This window comes from Sycon ciliatum, chromosome 6, assembly GCF_964019385.1.
Source record: "Sycon ciliatum chromosome 6, ocSycCili1.1, whole genome shotgun sequence".
In the NCBI taxonomy this organism is placed as follows: Eukaryota; Metazoa; Porifera; class Calcarea; order Leucosolenida; family Sycettidae; genus Sycon; species Sycon ciliatum.
The window spans coordinates 21,151,575-21,174,390 of NC_088648.1; the positions used below are offsets into that span (position 1 = coordinate 21,151,575).

General features: G+C 47.2%; 1 protein-coding gene across 4 annotated transcripts; it reads right to left on the reverse strand.

Moving 5' to 3' along the window:
* Positions 1–13: 13 nt before the first annotated feature.
* On the reverse strand, positions 14–22,760 carry LOC135819652 (uncharacterized). Of its 4 annotated transcripts, none has more exons than XM_065332900.1 (14): positions 22,137–22,760; positions 20,594–20,648; positions 19,485–19,797; positions 18,184–19,010; positions 14,482–14,794; positions 13,716–13,931; positions 11,449–11,571; positions 10,397–10,633; positions 6,325–6,633; positions 5,758–5,946; positions 4,689–4,733; positions 3,655–3,699; positions 2,886–2,992; positions 14–1,451 (listed from the first exon to the last, which is right to left on the reverse strand). In XM_065332900.1, exons 2-14 carry the CDS (start codon positions 20,606–20,608, stop codon positions 513–515), a joined length of 3,678 nt encoding a protein of 1,225 aa, XP_065188972.1. In that variant the 5' UTR covers positions 20,609–20,648; positions 22,137–22,760; the 3' UTR covers positions 14–512. The 4 variants fall into 4 exon arrangements, with proteins under 4 accessions (XP_065188972.1, XP_065188975.1, XP_065188974.1 ...); XM_065332903.1 differs by having other exon boundaries at positions 14,683–14,794; positions 22,137–22,759; XM_065332902.1 differs by lacking the exon at positions 4,689–4,733 and having other exon boundaries at positions 3,655–3,693.
* Positions 22,761–22,816: the final 56 nt, after the last annotated feature.

Here is a 22,816-nt window from a genome sequence, read left to right on the forward strand (position 1 = left end):
CAGAGCCAATTAGTCAGTTCTTCAATTTCTAGGAAAGAAGTAATGTGGCTGCTGACCAATTCAACCTCTGGGGTTTTGTCAATCACTGACAAGAAAGACTACTATGTACACAGTTATAATGAGTATGTATGTGTGGAGAGCTGTTGAGTTTTAGAACTAATATTCTATGTATATATAATACATCATATCCAATCCATGGACAGCATTCTATATACATAATATCTATATAATTATAATATGCCTCCAACCTAATGTATAATATGTACATAGACAATAAGCATTTCAGGACAGTGCCTATGTAGAATGATGGCCTGAAAGAACTGGACACCAAACACATCATGCATATGGGTCCCCAGTAGAACAGGGTATGCATGTGCAAACGAAAAAACTCAGGATCACAAAAACACACAGTGTGCACCAGTTGTCCATCACATGACCTAGCCGCAGCAGAATATCTACATTGTACACCGCCTTGGCATACATGCATGTAGAAGCCGATCAATCACTGGTGTCTACAAATGGTCAGGTAGCTGAAGAGTATACACTGAGTGATCATAATGGAGTTCAATAAGCGTATCGCCATCCACCATCAACTGCAATGTAAGGGTTGTACAGGATGTACTGGATGGCAACGGCAAGACAGAACACCGGCCTATACACGTAGTACAATCAACACATATCACACCATTGACTAATTTATCATCATCTCCATAGAGCATGGGTAACATTATAGTGTTACCCACAGCAGCTGGTACATCACAATGGAATAGATCTACTTCTACATCAAGAGCCTTAGGCACGTCCACTTTGATCTCGAGCCATGATGGCATTCGCAGACTTTCCTCGCTTACATCCAACTTCATGATTGACAAATGCGCATCATTGAGGTCTCCTGTTGGTATCACAAACAGAGTACTGTCAGTGCTGCAGATGCTGTCCGGCGGCTCCGGCATGCTGAGCGGATCCAATTTTGCCCATACTGCATCATCATGCCTAGTATCTAATGAAATAACTTCTAAGAAATGGTTGCGCCAGAAGCATACTATTAGAAGCGCTGACTGGGTTATAAATACATTCGCAAAAGGTTTGACAGATGTATTCATACTCGTATCTTGTACTGGGATACAATCACATTGTATTTCTCTAGTACCACAGTTTCCCTGTAGATCTACAACATGGATCTTGGGGATACATGTATACCCATCACTAATACTTGCAAAGTACATTTTTTCATTGTGAATGCAAAAGTTCCTCCATGACCGAAAGTGTGGGTTGTCAATGGTGATTGCTCTTGTCCATGCCACCTGAAGACTTTCCTTGAGAGAATGAGTAGACCGGTAGATCATTGCTCCTTCCTCCTCCCGGCACACAATGTAAGCATGCCCATTGTACATGGTACGACGACTGTCGGAATAGCGCCAGCTATCAGGTAGACTGCCACGAAAAGACCACTGGAGAATATCAAAATCGGAAAGTAATAAAGGATTTTAAAAAAATGGACGGAGCACATTTTCCAGCACAGCTCTGATCAAGATATGGCAGGCGTTTTCAGACAGGGTATGCTACTTGCGAAATACACCACTCCTCACTGCAAGTTGCAACTATACCTAATAGTGAAGAATATTGTGCATTGTGTCTTTTGCACAAAGATAAATAGAGAGTGGAGCAGACGAATGCTAGTTAGGAGGAGCTGGATGGGGGGGGGGGGGGGGGGGTGTTTTGGTTGGTTGGTTTTATCATTTTTGTCTCAACAGCACATGCGGTGCACAGGAATGGGGAAGAAGAGCTGGAGGAGGAGGAGGAAGTAGAAAAAGAGGTTGGCTATGCAATGACAATGTCAATGGGTCATGAAAGTAACGTTTTCCACAGTTAGACATGGGTAGGTGACATTCACATAATATTATGCTTCTTTCTGTTCAGAAGTTTTCCCTTGTTGAATCATAATGTTGGATCCTGACCATCAACATTTAATTGAAAATAAAGATTTGAGTATCACTGAAGTTGCCATAAACCTCTTCTTACAAATTTGATTGCATTAACCCTTTCAGTGCCAGGCAAGATGCACGCGGTTGGCCGTGCCATTTTCATGAAAAATCTGATTTTTCAAATTAGTCGTATCAACTCAAACCGACTTGTCCTGCGCTGGTGTAGCTTGTGCTGCTGTGCCCTGTTCAAGCTCTACATCGACATCTCCGATATCCTCAGGGCCGTCCAAGGCGACCACAGCAGTAGGTACGACATCGACTAAGGCAGACTCGTCCGCGAAATTTGTTCCGTCACGATCGCAGACGGCTATGTCCGCATCCGAGTCATCGCCTTCACTATCGCAGCTCCAGTCATCACTGTCCGAGTCCATGATGGACTGGAGCACCTCTTCAGCCGGCATGTGGCGACTCGCCGTGTCTGAGTGACAGCTAGAGAGACCTAAAGTACGTTCTATCAATCTAATTGTTTCTGAATCGAAGTATCTTTTTCGCGCTCGCGCTTTGAATGTATGCTCCCGTGCCCATACTTACTCAAACACGGCAAGTGAGGTCATATTCAGTAGGGGAAAACCGCTAGTTTCCCCTCGAAGAGCCACAATCGGCCAAGCTAGATCGTAATGCATGGCCAGTGAGATATAGTAGTGCGCACTACGAGGACGAGATATCTCGTCCTTGGCCAATCGCGTGGGGGTCTGTAGGACGAGTAGTCTCGTCCTTGGCACTGAATGGGTTAAATTTCTATTTCTCAGAATTCAATGAAATACAACAACGCACCATACTCCACGTCAAATGTTTCAAGGGGTACATGTCACTTCCCCCCCCCCCCCCCCCCACCTAACAGGACCAGACCTAAATCTTTCCTTGCGTTACCTATGATGTTTGCATCTGGTCTCTTCTTACCTGGGACTGAAGTTGCGGCTGGAGAGACAGCTCATTGTCAGCTCCCTGGATTTCTACTGCGTGTTCAGAATTGGCAGAGACATGGGTTGAAATGGCCTCTTCAGGATCTGCAAGAAAGGAGACAAAATAAGAATTGAAAAAAAGAATGGCAGGAAAACAGATTCAAGTTTTAGGCATTTCTCTGCACTGTCCCGATGTCGCTACCACTATTCCGTACTGTGATGAAAACACCGCTTTTTTTTGTTGTACACAACATTCTGAACTCTCCTGCTCGAAAATGCTGTTTGTGACAGACCCAAGTGTTGGCGTTCCTGCCGAGTGACTTGACACTTGACTGACAAACGATAGCCGTCTTAAGCATACCAGGAGCACGTTGAACCTTCCACTCGGCAAACCTGCAAGAAAGTACCACTCCTTGCTCAACGTGCTGCTCGTGTGCTCCAGACGGCAGCAGCTGTTGGTCAGCCAAGTGTCAGTTATTCGGCAGAAAGCAGCAGCTGCAACATTCGGAGGTGCCACTTTCTTGAAACTACAATGTAAATGAAAAACCGAGATAATTTGACGGTCCTGTGAAATTCCCATCGGAGCGACATGAGGGAGGCCAGAAAGAACAGCACGTGTATTAAACCTAGCGAACACACACACATACACACACACACTCACACACACACGCGCGCACGCACGCAAGCACACACAAACAAACACACATTATGTACACATGTGCATTGTGATGGACCAACGTTTATCACAGCCATATTGGTGCACTTACGATCAACGTGAGCAGAGGTCGAAGTTGCCTTTCTTGCCGCTACACCTAAGAAGACCGCAAGAGGAAAGGCAAAGCATCATTTTACAACTGCAGGGTCACTTGTTCTCCTTACATCTTAGGTGGCATTCGTAGAAGCATTCTTGCAATGCTATGCGCGATACAACATGGTCTGCTACACCACAGTGCGATGCATACTCACAAATTACCAATAACAGAAGTAGACGACGCCTTGCTGATGTTCCTCAAAGCTCAAAGCGAATGCGTACGTTACTGTGGCATTTGTGTAGTCGGGTACAACTTGTAAAAATCTGCAAGCAACTCTTGAACATTTTGTACAACTTTGTTGCAAAGGTCAAAATCGTACATCGCATCGCATGTAGCATCGCGAAAGTTGAGCCAAGCTCAACTTCTGAGATGGGCCAGTTGCGACGGCTGAGTGAGCTGTGCGATCGGTGCGTTTGGGAATTTCCTGGTTTCGCGGCTGTCGCATTGCGTACCGCATCGTAAAAATGCTCCTGTGAATCCCGCATCACAGCGAATGACGTTGCTGGTGCTAAGGGCCGGGTTCCACTGCGGCTCCGCTGCTCCGCGGGTTTTGGCTGCATGCAGCGGAGCAGCGCGGTTACACTGACACTCGCCATTCGCGGTACCGCCGTCGTGCTCCACGTTTTTTGATGACGTCTCACCTGCCTGTGAGCGCGAAATCAAAAAATCCGCGTGTTCTGGCGTGCGCAACGAACTAAAATTTGGATTTTAAAATTTTCGCGTACAAAACAATGCAAAGTACAGGAAACAGGTCGAGCCCCGACCGCGGCTTGCAGTTTTTGATCAAGAATCGTAGCGAAAGCTCGCAATGAGCCGCGGCCTCGCTGCTCTAGCTCGAGCCGCGGTCACTATGGTAATGATGACGTTTTGAACCGCGGATGACGAGCAGCGGAGCCGCAGTAGAACCCGGCCCTTAGATGCAAGAGATTCATATGCATTGTGCATTTTGATGGACCAAGGCTTCGTCACAGCCATATTGTTGTACGTACCGTGAACGTGAGCAGGGATAGAAGTTGTCTTTCTTGCCGACACACCTATGAAAGACCGCAACAGGAAAGGCAAAGCATAATTTTACGACTGCAGGGTCACTTGTTTTCCTTACATCTTAGGTGGCATTCGCAGAAGCTTTTTTGCAATGCTATGGCCCAAAGCATTGCATTTTGTTTTGTGAGTATGCATCGCACTGCGGTGTCGCACATTGGGTTGTATTGCCCATAGCCTATGCGCAAAACAACGCGATCTGCGACACCGCAGTACGATGCATACTCGCAAATTACCATACACAGAAGTAGACGACGCCTTGCTGACATGCCTCAAAGGCTCAAAGCTCAATGCAAATGCGTACGTCATTGTGGCATTTGTGTAGTCGGGTACAACTTGCACAAATCTGCAAGCAACTCTTGAACCTTTCGTACAACTTTCTTGCAAAGGTCAAAATCGTACATCACATCGCATGTCACACGGCAGAAGTTGAGCCAAGCAGTGGCAAGCTCGACTTCAGCGATGGGCCAGTTGTGATGGCTGAGTGAGCTGTGCGATCGGTGCGTTTTGGGAATTTCCTAATTTCGCGGATGTCGCACTGTGCATTGCATCGTAAAAATGCTTCTGTGAATCCCGCATAACAGCGAGTAACGTTGCTGGTGCTAAGATGCGAGAGATTCATATGTCCCCCTCCTCCCTCCCCGCCTCCCTCCCTCCCCCCCCCCTCCCCACGCACACACATCACCTTTATAGGGGAATACCCTCCTTAGACTTGCTGAAAATTCTACTTGCAGCACAATGGCCTCGGGAGGTTCAGTACAAAGGGAGGCTTTTCTGAAGGACCACAAGTTCATCAATAAATGCACCAAACCGTCCTCCGATTATTCCGATGCGGCAAAACGCACTATTTCTCTTCATTGTGGTCCCAGTGACATTGCCAAAATGATACGGCGTTTGTGCTTTTATAACACGATGTAAATATTATCGCTGATGCACACCGGTTCGCAACATAGACAGCAGGACCCAATGGACACAGTACACGCAACACAACCACAAAACAATGGAATTGAAACTCACCACCAAGAATCTCAGGCAGTGCATTCAAGCATGCTTCGCCTTCATCGAAGACGAGCTTGGTCAGTGCAATCACTGCATGCTCAACATCCGGTTGGTCAGCCACAGCGACAGACAGCTCATCCTGGTCCAAGGACGGAAATCTCCCGCAGAACTCTTCAACCAAGCGCTTCTGGTCGTCAGGATTAATACCTGGACAAGAAAGCAAAGAGATTCGGACCTTTTGCTCCAGAGGTAAATTGAAGCATATCAAGGAAGCTGTTTGGTTGTGAAAACTACTTCGTTCTGTCAAAAGAGTCTCCTAGAAAACTTGTGTGCAGACAAACATCATGGACCGAAACATGCCTGCACCAACCACTTTCCCAGACGACAGCCAGTCGTCTGTTGACTAGTGATGACCTCCCTATCATCATGGAACTAAGGCTTAGGAATTAACTGACTACCCTATCATCATGGGACTAATGCTTTAATAGGAGTTGACTCCCTGTATATATGGGACTAACGCTTAGGAGTTGACTCGCTGCTATCTGTGCATTCCTAGTATTTTCCTACTGCACCAATCCGTCTTACCTTCGTCACTGCATGCCGTGGGACGCAAATTGAAGACTACTGCTCCGTCCACAGTTGACACTTCAAGAATGTGCAGACCAGCGAGCAGGCTAGATTGATCCTTACAGAACTCCCAGAGCCTGGTATGAGCCTTGGCAGACATCTGTACAAACACTGCTGTGCCTCCGCTCTCGCTGTGTACACCGTCGGCATGGACACTCTCATCACCAAGAAGATTGCGGAGATTACGTACGACTCGTTCAATGAAACTCGGGACCGTGTGATTATATTCACAGTCGATGATGAACTTCACTATAGATGAGCTCTCGTCTGTTTCAGAATAATAACAGTGTATATGCATGCACAGTGACACATGCACGTTCACGCATGTACACATCCATCGAGTCAGAGACCGAATAAAGAAGAAAATGGGGAAGTTCGACTTAAAGGGTCATTTCTTTTTCATGCAAGTACTTTGAAGTAAGCTTGGAGCGATAGCAATGGGTAACCCTGAAGAGTAATTAGGATGCGTGGATAACAAATGAAGGATGGGCGCATCCCCTCATCACTGGTTTGTACTGTTAACCATATGGAGGATATTATTCACTCCAACTCTAGCACTAAAATTAAAACTTCGTTAAGAACAAGATGAAGCTTTTGTACATGGACCCTCGATGTGCAGGACAGACAGGACACATACAGAATACTATCTGAAGTGTACGAAGAGTTGACAATACACATTAATTAATGTTTGCTTCTATGTATTAGGTAACCTATGCCTGTGTGCTGTTCACATCTGATCACTTGGAAGCGCGTTTTTATTGACCGCATAAAATGATGATGCAAAGAAAGAAAAGGACACCGGAAATATGATGCTGGGTGTGAGAGTGGGAATGTGTGATCACTTGGTCACGTTGCCAAACAAAATAAGCTTGCTTCGGGTTGGCAACCCCCCCCCCCCCCCCCCCCCCCGAATAGACTCGCTTGGCCGTGTCTAGTACTGGATGTCTAGTACTGGATGTCTAGCACTGGATGTCTAGTACTGGATGTCTAGTACTGGATGTCTAGTACTGGATGTCTAGTACTGGATGTCTAGTACTGGATGTCTAGTACTGGGTGTCTAGTACTGGATGTCTAGTACTGGATGTCTAGTACTGGATGTCTAGTACTGGATGTCTAGTACTGGATGTCTAGTGCTGGATGTCTAGTACTGGATGTCTAGTACTGGATGTCTAGCACTGGATGTCTAGTACTGGATGTCTAGTACTGGATGTCTAGTACTGGATGTCTAGTACTGGATGTCTAGTACTGGGTGTCTAGTACTGGATGTCTAGTACTGGATGTCTAGCACTGGATGTCTAGTACTGGATGTCTAGCACTGGATGTCTAGTACTGGATGTCTAGCACTGGATGTCTAGTACTGGATGTCTAGTACTGGATGTCTAGTACTCGATGTCTAGTACTGGATGTCTAGTACTGGATGTCTAGTACTGGATGTCTAGTACTGGATGTCTAGTACTGGATGTCTAGTACTGGATGTCTAGTACTGGATGTCTAGTACTGGATGTCTAGTACTGGATGTCTAGTACTGGGTGCCTAGTACTGGATGTCTAGTACTGGATGTCTAGTACTGGATGTCTAGTACTGGGTGTCTAGTACTGGATGTCTAGTACTGGATGTCTAGCACTGGATGTCTAGTACTGGATGTCTAGTACTGGATGTCTAGTACTGGATGTCTAGTACTGGATGTCTAGTACTGGATGTCTAGTACTGGATGTCTAGTACTGGATGTCTAGTACTGGATGTCTAGTACTGGGTGTCTAGTACTGGATGTCTAGTACTGGATGTCTAGCACTGGATGTCTAGGACTGGATGTCTAGCACTGGATGTCTAGTACTGGATGTCTAGCACTGGATGTCTAGTACTGGATGTCTAGTACTGGATGTCTAGTACTGGATGTCTAGTACTGGATGTCTATTACTGGATGTCTAGTACTGGATGTCTAGTACTGGATGTCTAGTACTGGATGTCTAGTACTGGATGTCTAGTACTGGATGTCTAGTACTGGATGTCTAGTACTGGATGTCTAGTACTGGATGTCTAGTACTGGATGTCTAGTGCTGGATGTCTAGTGCTGGATGTCTAGTACTGGGTGTCTAGTACTGGATGTCTAGTACTGGATGTCTAGTACTGGATGTCTAGCACTGGATGTCTAGTACTGGATGTCTAGCACTGGATGTCTAGTACTGGATGTCTAGCACTGGATGTCTAGTACTGGATGTCTAGTACTGGATGTCTAGTACTGGATGTCTAGTACTGGATGTCTAGTACTGGATGTCTAGCACTGGATGTCTAGTACTGGATGTCTAGCACTGGATGTCTAGTACTGGATGTCTAGCACTGGATGTCTAGTACTGGATGTCTAGTACTGGATGTCTAGTACTGGATGTCTAGTACTGGATGTCTAGTACTGGATGTCTAGTACTGGATGTCTAGTACTGGATGTCTAGTACTGGATGTCTAGTACTGGATGTCTAGTACTGGATGTCTAGTACTGGATGTCTAGTACTGGATGTCTAGTACTGGATGTCTAGTACTGGATGTCTAGTACTGGATGTCTAGTACTGGATGTCTAGTACTGGATGTCTAGTACTGGATGTCTAGTACTGGATGTCTAGTACTGGATGTCTAGTACTGGATGTCTAGTACTGGATGTCTAGTACTGGATGTCTAGTACTGGATGTTTAGTACTGGATGTCTAGCACTGGATGTCTAGTACTGGATGTCTAGCACTGGATGTCTAGTACTGGATGTCTAGTACTGGATGTCTAGTACTGGATGTCTAGTACTGGATGTCTAGTACTGGATGTCTAGTACTGGATGTCTAGTGCTGGATGTCTAGTACTGGATGTCTAGTACTGGGTGTCTAGTACTGGATGTCTAGTACTGGATGTCTAGCACTGGATGTCTAGTACTGGATGTCTAGCACTGGATGTCTAGTACTGGATGTCTAGCACTGGATGTCTAGTACTGGATGTCTAGTACTGGATGTCTAGTACTGGATGTCTAGTACTGGATGTCTAGTACTGGATGTCTAGCACTGGATGTCTAGTACTGGATGTCTAGCACTGGATGTCTAGTACTGGATGTCTAGCACTGGATGTCTAGTACTGGATGTCTAGTACTGGATGTCTAGTACTGGATGTCTAGTACTGGATGTCTAGTACTGGATGTCTAGTACTGGATGTCTAGTACTGGATGTCTAGTACTGGATGTCTAGTACTGGATGTCTAGTACTGGATGTCTAGTACTGGATGTCTAGTACTGGATGTCTAGTACTGGATGTCTAGTACTGGATGTCTAGTACTGGATGTCTAGTACTGGATGTCTAGTACTGGATGTCTAGTACTGGATGTCTAGTACTGGATGTCTAGTGCTGGATGTCTAGTACTGGATGTCTAGTACTGGATGTCTAGTACTGGATGTTTAGTACTGGATGTCTAGCACTGGATGTCTAGTACTGGATGTCTAGTACTGGATGTCTAGTACTGGATGTCTAGTGCTGGATGTCTAGTACTGGATGTCTAGTACTGGGTGTCTAGTACTGGATGTCTAGTACTGGATGTCTAGTGCTGGATGTCTAGTACTGGATGTCTAGTACTGGGTGTCTAGTACTGGATGTCTAGTACTGGATGTCTAGTACTGGATGTCTAGTACTGGATGTCTAGTACTGGATGTCTAGTACTGGATGTCTAGTACTGGATGTCTAGTACTGGATGTACATGACTGTACATGTAGACTATGCATGATGTAAATGAGCCGTTTTGCCAGCTACTTACAGGCTCCTCGGGCACCTATTGTACACTTATGCAGACCAAAATAAGTTTCAGACTTAGGAGAATATGACCCGGTTGACCTACCGTAAACAAGGTTTTTGTTTTGGCCGAATATGGAAAATGCCCACACCCTACCACACTCACATCTACACGCAACCAACCTTACACCCACCATTACACCCTTATACCCTGCCACCCACACACCCACCCACCCTTATCAAACAATCACGCAATCATGCTAGCACATGAATGCTGACCTGTAAACTTCAGTCGTTTGCTGCCACGAATGGCCAGTATGTTCACAGGCACGTTCACTAGCACCTCCAGATAGCCAGTGGTCTCTGTGACGACAGTGTGGTCGTCGATGAAGCCAGTATCCTTCAAATACTGCTTGGTTTCTGAAATGCTACGGCTGTCCCTTGCAGATTCAGTGCCGATGCTGATAAAACAAGGGTGCTTACTTAACTCTCTATGTATATCAGCTGGCGATATGTCTGCGACAGACGAGAAAGATGCAAAATTGGCAGACACACTGAACACAGTGAAAGCCAGTTCAGATCAGTTTTACAAGACAATTGAGAGGGGGAAGTAGAGGTTTAAGCGAACTCATGCCAAGACAAGCCACCAGCGGCACCGAGAATACATTCACGCCCATCCTCAAGCTTCTCTTCGTCAGTGATTGCAGTTTGGTCCATGACGATTGCCATACAACAAGAACACGTGTGGTGTTTTTCAGCCTGGTAGGTCTCTGAAAGATATGCTTGTGTTGTCTTCATTCACCAGTCATGAGTACATTGTCACATAGCACATCTCAACCATTCGCTACCCTGTTATTGAGCACTCCTGCTCGTTTGGTCTCGCGAATCCAAATAAAATCAATCATCAATCATCATGAGTGTCCCCCTCCCCCCCCCCCCCCCCCCCACCACCTCTCCCCCCCCCCCCACCCCTCCCGAGAGGTGTACAGAAAGGAGAAGAGAAGGTGGAGGCAAGGGGAATGTCGTGAAAGTGATGGTGGTATGAGTGACGGCCAGTTTATGTAGCCGAATGTTATCTACTCAATGCTCTCTTTGTTTCATGGAGAGAAGTATGTGGGAGAGACGTAGCGATGTATCAGGGACCGCTTAGAAGAGAATAACAGAGAAGACAGAGTATGCGGCACCCACAAAGCCCTAGGGAGAGCACCATGCATTGCACCAGCTGGTACAGCATCCAGCGGGGTGATGGCAATGGTGTCGGTGAAATAATACCAATCTGCAGACTAAATATCATGGTGATGCACTAGAGACAGGTACAAACTATTGCTTACCAACTTGGCCGTCCGCCCGTGTCACCTGACCCTGGTACTGGCATTCCTGTGCCTCACGATCATCAGTGATGCTAGCGCTAGACGCCAAGCGGTCGATTTCAGTCAATACCGCTCGCCGTTGTTCTGATCAAGACCAAAGCAGAACGGGAACGATAAAAGCTGAAATTAATTTGAAATTTCTAGCGGACAGCATACAGTAATTATGACGTTGGGTAGAAATCACCTTGCACTCCAGTTCATATGTGGGCCAGTGCATGCAATACCGTGTCTAAGGGCAAATTTTTGGAAATTTTTTTCTTTCTTGAAAATCAATCACAGGGGTCTAGAGAACACCTCTGTGGAAGATAAAGTTGGATATCACATTTGAAAGTACATAGAGACCATGATTTCTATGGCATTGTCCAACATAGATTATGCCTTGTATAATGCATTATCTACAGTGTCGCTGAAAGAAGCAACAGTTTTGCGTATCAGCCTTTAGAATTGGCCAAGACATTCAATGAAGGCTGCCTTGTTCTCCTGTCAAAACCGGGAAACATTGTCTAGCAAGTTCTTGCGACGTTGAGCTAGCAAGAACTCGCGTTCTTTTTGTGCAAAGACAACATGGTCACGGAGTGGTTCCGTTGCAGAATTCTTTTCATCCTATGCATGAAGCGAACAAATATTGTCCTGGAGCAGCTCACACTTGTTGCACACATCCATCCATCGTGTCATGAACTCGATAGACTTGCAGTTCTTAGTCCACAGATACAAAAATATACGTTAACCCAAGGTTAGCGATTCACCAGACTGCTCGGCATGTTCCGAAAGGACAAACTTGTAGGCGACAGATGTAGGTAAATTAATGGGAGATTCCCCACCTCTCCCTCTTGGTACAGCAGACAGTGGGAGGCTGAACACTCAGCTGTAGTTCAGAATAAACTGCTGCGCTCTGTTTCCCACTTCTGTACTAAATTTATTCCAAGGCACATTGCCAGATTTCCATGTGCACCAGGATGACAGCTATTGTTTTCCTTGTCCACTTGCACACAGTCATGTTCTGCCAACCACAATCATAGAGCTGAATAAACACGGTTCCACACACGATGTATCCCATCACAGTTTATCCAAATGTGATGCACGTCCGTTCCGTTGCGGAAGCTGTCGACCGATGCACGACAGTCGACAGGATCGTCATGCGTGCAGCGCAGCCAGCACACCAATATAAAAATATGCCAAGGTCCTTGGATTTCATCGTCGTAATGGAGGATTGCGCTCGACGTGAAGCTGCTGAAATGGTAGTTTCGAACGCAGCCACAGCCTTCGAGAATCAGTGAGTCCACAGCGACAATGCTCTGAAGCGCGTCCTGCTCATCGTCGCTTGCAGAGCCCACAGAATCTCCGCCTAATTCATCCGCTCTCGACTCGCCTTCAACCTCAACGCAAGAGTCTTTCACTCCCGGACGCTTAGCTGGGGCTTCGTCAGAGTCACTGTGAGCAGTACAGCTGCTAGTTGCCGACTGGTCTGACTCCCGACTCGCCAAATAAATTGTCGTCTTCCTCGTCGATAGTAAACCTTGCCGATCTCTTCGGACGCGGCGACGATAATCACGCGAGCGGCACAGCTCAACCGACGTGCTGCTCGGCGTCTGCCACGAGTGTGTCTACTCAGAGGCCCTTCCTCAAGTGCTACTTCCAACTCCTCCTGCGCCGCCACGTCCATGATGATTGCTGCAAGTCGATCGCTTGTCGCTTCTCTTGTCGTCTTCAGATCGATTAGGAATGTAGACAAGATCCGTGATCGAGCCACAAAAAAATATAACTCTTCTTTCCGAGCGATTTTCTCAAAATTCTGAAAGAAATCGGTTTCCCCCGAAGACACGTTTTCGCATGCACTGGCCCATGTGAGCCATGGCTCAGTGCACACGCAGTACTTGCAATGTACAAGAACAATGAGAGAGTAAAACCATCACTAACGTATGTCTCCAACTGTGGGAAAATGCAATCACTGGGACAATGCACATACTGCTACGTGTAGATTGAATGCATATTTTGTCCTCTTTTTCCTTGACAACATTGGCTCCAGGTCCGGGTTCAAACACTACACCAGTAGATAACAGAGAGGATAAGCTGGACGTTATTTTTGCCGTGACGCGTTATTTGGCCCGCGCGTTGAAAAACAACACGAGAGACCTGCAGCTCACGTCAAGGACCCGTTTGACGTAGAATTGCACGTCACATCAAAATTTAACGTGCAGTTTAGCCTCTCTCATAGCCCCTGCGCCTACCTTGTCCCATGTTCCGCATGCTCAGCAAGTCTACGTTCACAGGCGAGGTTGGCTGTGGTAAGTGGATGGGTTTCTTTCTCTTGTCGAGGACGGTCTGTGACGCTCGCATTCGTGCCACATCCTCGGCAGTGTGGACCACCCGTTGACGTTCCGGTGCTGAGAACTCTTTCATCAGGTCTACTACTTTATTGCAGTCTTTTTGGCATTCCGGAGAAACTGGAGACCACACACGCATGCGCCACCAAACATACCGGTAGAAGGACAACAAATTCAGTTCTTAACATGCTTGGCTAAGGCCTGCAGCTTCTTCAGCCAGAATGTACAACACCACAAGACACGGCTACGCAGTACAGCCGCTGGTGTTTGGATATCCTGGGAAAGGCCAGCTCTCCATTGGTCCTTGGAATCCAAAACCTTCTGACATGTGGCCATCTTGTGTCCCACTCGGAGCCCATGCCTATTGTTCCCCATCCCAACGTATCCCAACCCAATGCGTCCCAACACCTTCCTCTGCCCAACTTCCCCTGCCCAACTTCTGGTAGGTTCCACATTTCACAATAGAGTCAGCTGAAGCCAGGGGAGTTTAGTGGCTTGCCCAAGTTGGCATTGAGGCTGGAACACCAGGGTCCTCACTTCTTCTTTTCCAAACATGAACGTTTTTCAGATTGTCACCCAAGTACTAATGGTATCCAACAGTACTTGCTGTACATGTAATACAATTCTGTGAGTGTCTCTCAGTCACCTGACTGATAAGGTTTGTACTTACCTGCAACAAAGGTATCCACTGACTGCATGTCATCTAGGAACTTTGAAAAGTTTGCTTCAGGTTCGGTGCTACGCACTATACTACAGAAAGTGTGGAAAGTCTCAGCTGTACCCCTGCTCAGCATATCGAGGAGAAGCTCATTGTGTTTGGCCGAATCATCTACTGTCATCAATTCCTTCTTCTGCGTATCGGAGATCAAACCTTTTCCCCGGCATTCCATGCGGATTGTGCTGCAGCTGAGCGTTGCTTGGAGGCGTGGGATCCACTCGCGAAACACTTGACTTGACCATGGCCCTGTGTTGCCCGCTTGGCTCTGCAAAGGCAACATACATATACACAGCGACACGAGCATGAAATTAAGAACCGACCGGCACACGGGCAGTTCAATTCCGCCTCCGTAGGCAAATAGCCAGCACCCTTCCGCTGCAGAAGAAAACTAGCAGCAAATAGCCGGTAGAAACCTGCATGTGTGATTTACGGCAAGCAGTTTGTTAATGCAGAACATCTACACTACACTTTCAGACGTGTAAAACTCTTTTCTCACTGGTGGGATTTGTTTCAATACGCAGTGAAAGTCCAGTATAAACTAAAAAATACCCTTGAAAAAGTGTGGCACGCTGCCTAAAGAGTACTTCGTGCGCAGGGTGCAGAGCTTCTGCGTATGGCAGAGAGAGGATCCAAGTCGAAAAATATTTTGACTCAAAGTTTCATTGTGTGTTTCGTTTATTTTTTTGTACATGGACATACATACGCTCTGGCTTGCTTTCGCAATAAAAAGGCCAGGTTCGCCCCTTGGAAATTGCTCTGACGATGGGTGACTGGCCCGAAACGTCACTAATTTTTCCAACATCACAACAAAGAATTTTTAATGCAGCGCAGGCACAGATTGTGAAAAGTAATTGAATAGAGCGGTTGTCAGTTGACAAACCCCCTATTCTTCAAAAATACAGTTGCGTGATGTCTACAACTTTCTTAGTCAAAGTTTCATGCCGAAGCAATCATCAGACAAGTTGACAAACAAGTCGTCTGATGATTGCTACTGCATGACACTTTGAGTCACAAAATTTTCCACTAGGATCCTCTCTCTTCCCTATTAAAAAAATGTAAATTATCGTGTCCGTCCCCGAAGGGAAATCACGACAGCCGCTAACACCCAGTAAACCCTTTTTAAATTTTTCTCATAGGAACTGTGTGTTGCTCCCTAGGTGGTAGCTGGTTTTTCCCCTGCTGACTTGAATTCTGGATGGCAGTCATGAGTCAGTCAAGTGAGAATTTAAGTCGGCAGGAAAAACGCGAGCTCCCACATAGGGAGCAGCACACTATCAGTCCCCAAGTATTGCGGGAGTAACTTCAACCTCTTCTTCACAGGAAGAGATATTTCGTACGAAAGTTATCGGATATGAAGTAATAGTTTTCAGCACCTTGCTTTATAGTATAAAGGGAAAATACGGCTGCCAACATCGAAATCTCACTTCTTGTTCTCTGCTGACTGCCGAGTTGAATGGGGTTTGTTCGAGGATGCTCCCTGCGTCCTATATCCCCTTCGTACGAGGAAGCTCCCTTCTTCCTACATCCCAATCAAATCTGCGCACCTCTGCCAAAGCGCAGCGAGCTCCCCTTACTAGAAAGGGGTTTGTGCAAAACATTCACTGGAAGCGCTGTTTTGCCATGGACGACAATCACGGACAAAACGACTTGCTAACAAGCTGTAGTCTTCGGGGTGCTTAATTGAATGATGATGATCCGAGAAGGCTGCAACACGTCACACAACTTTTACTACCAATGGTAGGGAGTTCAATTGAAAAACCAATTTCGCGAGTTTCGCTTAAAACGCTTGTTGTTGAAACCGGGAAGATGTGAGAAACAACCTGTGAAAATTTGAACTCAAAATTCCAAGGCAATCTAGAATTATAGTTGATAGAAGATCGAAAAATGGGGGTGAAACTAGTCACAGAAGAAAATGCAAGTACGTATGTGGGCCATGTGGTTTCCGTCCAGCACTGCACTATCTGGTGCGTACATGGCGATACAGGATGTGTGCATGCATGCAGTGTGCACGCATGCCGTTCGCGCCTGCTTGCACAAGTCTCACGTTTTCACCGTCACTGCTTCTACAGTGTGCGCACAGTTCACTCGATATTTTTTGTCAACCACCAGGAAATCGCCGTGGGCTGATTTCTGTGATCATTTTCCTTCTATCGTGATAAAGCGCGAGCCTAAATGTTCTAGAATCCCCTTGTTTTAGACTAATTCGAGGCCGTTGAAAATGAAAATCGGGTGTTCCTCTCTAGGCCGAGTACGCATCTGGTCGAAATTAGTACTTCGAAGTGCATCCGCGCGAAGCGCGTCGCGCGGAGGCATTATTGTTGGAAGCAAGGCATGTGTGGCACCATTGGAAAGGTAATGACCTCAGCTATCTAAAAAATAGCATCGACAATGCCGAAAAGGCCGCGGAAGAAGATACTTGGGCATCGAATTGCATCCCGAACTGCTGCCACGAGGCGCCCATTCACTTTGTACAGGCGAGCTGTGACTGTATTTTTCGCTTTTCGGCGACCGGACCTGAACTCCCTACCATTGGACCACAACCTCATGTCACTCTTCAACATTAGACTGGTGATATTCACCACTTACGAATGCACCAGCGAGTAATTCAACTGCATTATCATCATGAAGAAATGCCTCGACCTTTTCAAAAGGGCAAAACACACTCCTACGTCAGTCATCTGGACCCCGTAGTTACGGGTACTTCGGTCTACCGGGCACCCTTTGGGTGAGTTTCAGTGAAGACACTTCTTCTACCCTTTTGTCACTTTTAGTGGAAATAGTGACACCACAATTATGCATCTATATCTATGGTTTCTCCCCATCAAAATGTTTGTGATTTGGAGTTAACGACAGTTCAACATTACGGGTAGTGTCCGGTCCCGGACCGCCCGGACAAACGAGGTACAAATGTATAAGGCTGATGCAACTGCCGTCACTATTGTAGCAGGGGTCACAGCAATGACTTGCTGACTTGCTGACGGCACGTGCGCCCAGACAAGTGTTAGGTAGGTCATCATCTCCCAAACATTCCCCATACATCCTTTGCCTAGGTATCCCGCACCCCGTATTTCTGTGACACACTTCGTTACTCTGGCTTGGGTAGCTGCTCGCACGCCCATATTTGCCATAGCTACTCAGGCAGGCACAGTGGGTGCATTTCATTACGCACTTGAATTGATCCATGAATGGAATCTCACCGTTCGATTTCATGTCATGAGCCCTGGAAGGGTGACAGTAAGGTACCGCCCAGGCTCGAAGCCCACTGGAGGCAGTGATACGATGCACTGTGCCGTCTCTCTATGTACTACTAGTCCCTTGATCACATGATACAGCATGGACTGTACACTCATACCTCATTTATCCGGGCACTGAAGTTCAGTCTACGGGCCCCCTTTCAGGTGAGCTAAACTACTCCTTTGCTACTTTTATTGGAAATAGTAAGATCAAATTTCATATCTCTATGGCCTCTCCCAATCAAAACGCAGGTGATTCGGTGCTACGGGCAGTGCCCAATCCCGATCGCCCTCTAAAATTCACAAGGAGTGTGGTCTGATCTAGGCTCCACTCTCTACAGACTTCAGTTTTGCATTACAATAATTATAAGCTCTAGCATAACGCACTGTGACTCCTGTCATTTATAATTATGTCTCTTACCAGAGAGTTTGGCTGGGGAGGCGTTGCTGAATCTCCTGTTGCCTTCTTGGTAACCGGCTCGCGTCCAGTCAGAGATCGAGCAATGGGCTTGGCAGTTAAGCTCTCTGTTGGCAGCGCTGACCGCTGGACTTGCTGCACAGCATGTCCGCCTGGGTGTTTGCCACCAGCTATTGCTGGGCTCCTGGCCAAGCTAGCTGCCCTGGCACCGGCTATGGACATTTGGCGATGTTTTGGCTTTGGGGCTTGATCCGAGGGCAGTCTGACTGTTTCGTGCCTATTCGATTCAAAACTAGATGCTAGTGTGGAGACACTGGCAGACCTGGACGGAGCAGCTTGTCCAGGTTTCGGAGAGGGCTTGGGATCAGCTGGGGCAGATGTCGCCGCCTCAGTGCCATCTGGTTGGTTACCGCCAGCCGCTAGTCGTGCGTGGTCACAGAGCGGTGGTCGTGGAGGAGACACAGGATCAGAAGTCACTACTGGCTGCACTCTGTGACCTGTAGTGGGATCCTTAGTTTCCACTGCTCTTGCTGTGTTGTGGGGAGTGACAGGCTTTGGGCGAGTAGGAGGCCGGGGGGCTCGAATGGGTTTCAAAGGTAGACTTCCAGCCGATTTCCCTTCCTGACCGGCTGAATTCAAGGCCGCTATCATTGCAGAGACGCCGGTGGGCTTGGCGGGAGATGTGTGAGTGGCCTGGGGTTTAACAACAGGCTTTGGTTTGGGTGCTATGGCTGGCGGAGACCGAGTTGCTTGGCTAGGTGAAGGTGGTGGGTTCCCGGTGAACCGGGTTGGTTGACTTCGAGTTACTCTATTTGCTGCACCTTCATTGCCTGTGTTAGAGATGACACAGAGAACAGGAAATAGCCGAATCATTTCACAGCCTCGCAAAATGCCTCATTGCATGCACACACACATACACACACATACACACACACACACACACGCACACACACACACACACACACGCACACACGCACACACCGTGACAAGCACCGTTGCAAAACTTCAACGCAGGTTGGTGCCATCAATATGCACTGTATAGATATGTAGCAAAGCAACTCAAGGACATGCAGTATTGTCTGTACATGTACAGGCAGGTGTGTAGCTCCTCTATAGTCAGTATAGTCCGGTCAGCACACCAGAAAATGGTCGTCATAGCTACTACATAGTCTTAACAGGCAAAATGGAGGCTATGAGGTTGCCGGTGGCACATGGTCACCACACCACAGATGGCCGAGCTACGCCCCGTATATACAACTCTGTGAGTGTCTCTCAGTCACCTGACTGATAAAGTTTCTACTTACCTGCAACAAAGGTATCCACTGACTGCATGTCATCTAGGAACTTTGAAAAGTTTGCTTTAGGTTCGGTGCTACGCACAATAGTACAGAAAGTGTGGAAAGTCTCAGCTGTACCCCTGCTCAGCATATCTAGCAGTCGGCCATTGTGTTTGGCAGAATCTTTTATCGCCATCAATTCCTTCTTCTGCGCATCGGAGATCAACCGCTTGGCACAGCATTCAACACGAATTGCATCGCAGCTGAGCGCTGCTTGGAGGCGTGGGATCCACTTGCGGAACATCTGGCTTGACCATGGCCATGTGTTGACCGCGTGGTTCTGCAATAACAACATACAGAGTGCATACAGTAGACCTTGGCGGATAATGCTAAAAAAATTGGCAGATTTTGCTTGAAAAGCAGTGAAATTGGCAGAACAATACAAAACTTATGGCAGGCACTTCACCTTGCCTTGAATTCTGCTCCATTTCTTTATCCACATACCAAACATGCATGAAAGCATCCCGATAAAGTACCAAATTCTGAAGACAAAAATTCTGCCAGCAGTATCTGCCAAGGGCTAGCATACCATGAGCTGAGAATAACAGAAGCTGCCAGTAAGGTACGACCAGGGAGTCGTAAAATACCGGTATTTAACAACTCCCTGGCTACGACCAGTACTTAGCAGCATACATGGTGCCATGCAAGTTCTGTTTTTTGTTTGTTTTTGTTTTAGCACTGCCAGAGATCTATGCTGTGTTGATCAAGTGTTCATCGGGGGACGAGACAGCCCTGGCTAGCTGCAGATATATTCATATGGGCTTATTGCTTGCGTTTGGCCACTGCCATTCCAGGGGCCTGGTTGGCTGACGTAGGCCACATTGAAGCATTACTGTTCACTGAAGATAATCAAGAATACCAGATGGCCCTGTACACGTATTGGCACAAGTTTTAACAGTCCAATGATAGCATGGAGCGGGTACATGTGTGTGTGTGTGTGTGTGTATGTGTGCAGTGCGAGTGTGCGAGTATACGTGCGCATGCAAACATGTGTGTATGTGTGTGGACACTGTAAGATGTCTTTGAGACAACATTTTCAGAATTTGGCAAAGCAATGACGTGTGGACAATTCATACCTCTGCTGTAGCCATGACTGCGACAACAACAAAAGTCACGGACGTCAGTCACCATCTGTTGTACATGTTCACACAATAAACCACACCAAAATAGACGCGGCACATCATGAGTGATGTTGAAATGGATAACATTCTTCAGAATGTTTTCAGCGGGTGCAGATTCAAAAAAATCACGGTTCGCGTGAGACTCGGCCAAATGCCCGATTTTCCGTATCCGCAGGAACGCCACTACCTCCTTGGATCAAGGCGCAGATGCAGTTCCTAAGCTGTGGGACGTGAGTAGATCAGACTTCCAAGCAGGACTTGAACCTGGTGCCCTCTGTTTCTCAATCATGGTCTTAGACCATCCCACTATGCCTGCCTGCAGATTCCAAAGAAACCCTAAAATTTTAGAAGTGTTTCACACTTTTGTTTCAGTGGAGGCATGGTTCCAAGAGCGTGCACTGAGCATTGACAAGAGTGCATCACCCCCAAGAGTAGGCAGCTCACGCATACAGTTTTGTCCCAACAGAATTTCAAGTTGACAGCATTCTTTTGATGCAATGCTCTTCTGGCCAGACTGATATACGGCGTTTGTACAGCTTATCAAACCATCGAACATTTTTCCTTGTGCTATTTTGTACTAGCTAAGGTCCAGGATATGTCTGATAATCCGCGCACATTGCATCATATTATGACGTCAACTTGAGGAAATTGGCTGCTCTCAACGTCGAGAACGCGCGTCCAGAGTACGAGAAGCATGTCGAGCCCTCCACTCAGCAAATTTACAAGGAAGCTTCACTCCATTTGCATTGCAACGTGTATCGGGGAGTCCGAACCAGGAGCTCTGGCCCTCCCGGATGGGTTATTCGACCATGCACGGTGAAATAGAAATGCGGAGCTGCTTTTGATTCGTGGGTCGCATTTCTTTGACCGCCACTGTACTGGTACGTATACTTGGAAGTAACAGTCCATATATTCCACGCACGCCATGTATAGAAACACTCTGACCAGTAGTCAACGTTCCTCTGTATACGGAGTTCTGGTAAGACTTTTAATATCATGTACATGTACTGTCGTGGACATGGAAAGGGGAGTGAGCCAGCCTTTCGGCCCCGGGAACTGCAGCTGGCTCGACTCCACTCTACTGAGTGCGTTCGATTATGCACGCGAATCGATTCATGAATCGATTCGCGAATCGATTCATGAATCGATTCGCGAATCGATTCGCGCTATTCACATCACCCCATGTGAATAGAGTGAATGGATTCCGAATCGATTCCAATGCTCATGACATGAAATCGAACGACTTGAATGCGCTTGAATCGATTCATGAATCGATTCAAGTGTGTAATCGAACGCACTCACCGAGTGAAGAGAACCCACACCTATTCACCGTACTTTACTCCCAATCGCAGTACACAAGCAAAATAGTCATTGAGTTGTTGAGACGCTCAAAGGAGTATGAGCCATGCATACCCGTTACCGGTGCTCTGCGGCCAGTTCAGGAAACGAGAACGAACAACAATCCCCAAGAACCGAACAACACTGGCCAACCACTTACCCAGAATCACTGGAACACCATGACAAACGGGGACGATGAACGTCCAGTGGCGAGCGCTCCTGCAGCCAGGAGTCACGGTTTGCTTGAAAGTTGAATCCTGGACACGACTTTGAACGTCGTGGGCGGATAGGCTGTACCGGTTCTCTACGTCGTGACGGTATGGAGCAGTCGAATGGAGCCTCCGAGCCACTAGGAAACTTCGATGAAACCCTTTGGCCAACAAACAGATTCTTACACAGCCTGCACCCAAACAAACTTTGACACGAAGCAGCAGACGGCTAAACTAACTGTAACACCACCTCGCTGCCTACAACAACTCGTCTACAGGCTGCCTGTACTGGCGGTGGCATGAAAAACTGAAGAAACTACAGCTAGCGCTGCAGTGAAAATATTTCACCACGAAGCTCCAGTGTGGAAATGGTGCCCGTTTCGCCGAGGTGAGCTAGCTACCGCGTAGATCTACCGCAGCAGCAACAGCAGTGCGTGAGGGTGGCCCTGGCCGGGTCCGGGTACGGGTGGGTAGATCTACGCGGGTCCGTGTTACGTTTTGTGGATGACATGCCTGTATCGGTCATACAACCTCTGTCCGCAGAACTGGCCTGGATGTCCAGACAGTCATGTTGGGGTTGGGGGCCAGTTTGGAGTTCGCAAAACGAACGGACTGAACAGCATACCATACA

What these genes read in the sequence shown, in the direction of transcription:
- LOC135819652 (XM_065332900.1), bottom strand. An exon ending in AGTGGATACCTTTGTTGCAG is followed by an intron (nt 19,011 to 19,484) that starts GTAAGTAGAAAC and finishes TCTCTAACACAG; the next exon opens with GCAATGAAGGTGCAGCAAAT. An exon ending in ACTGCCTGAGATTCTTGGTG is followed by an intron (nt 4,734 to 5,757) that starts GTGAGTTTCAAT and finishes GGTCTTTCATAG; the next exon opens with GTGTGTCGGCAAGAAAGACA.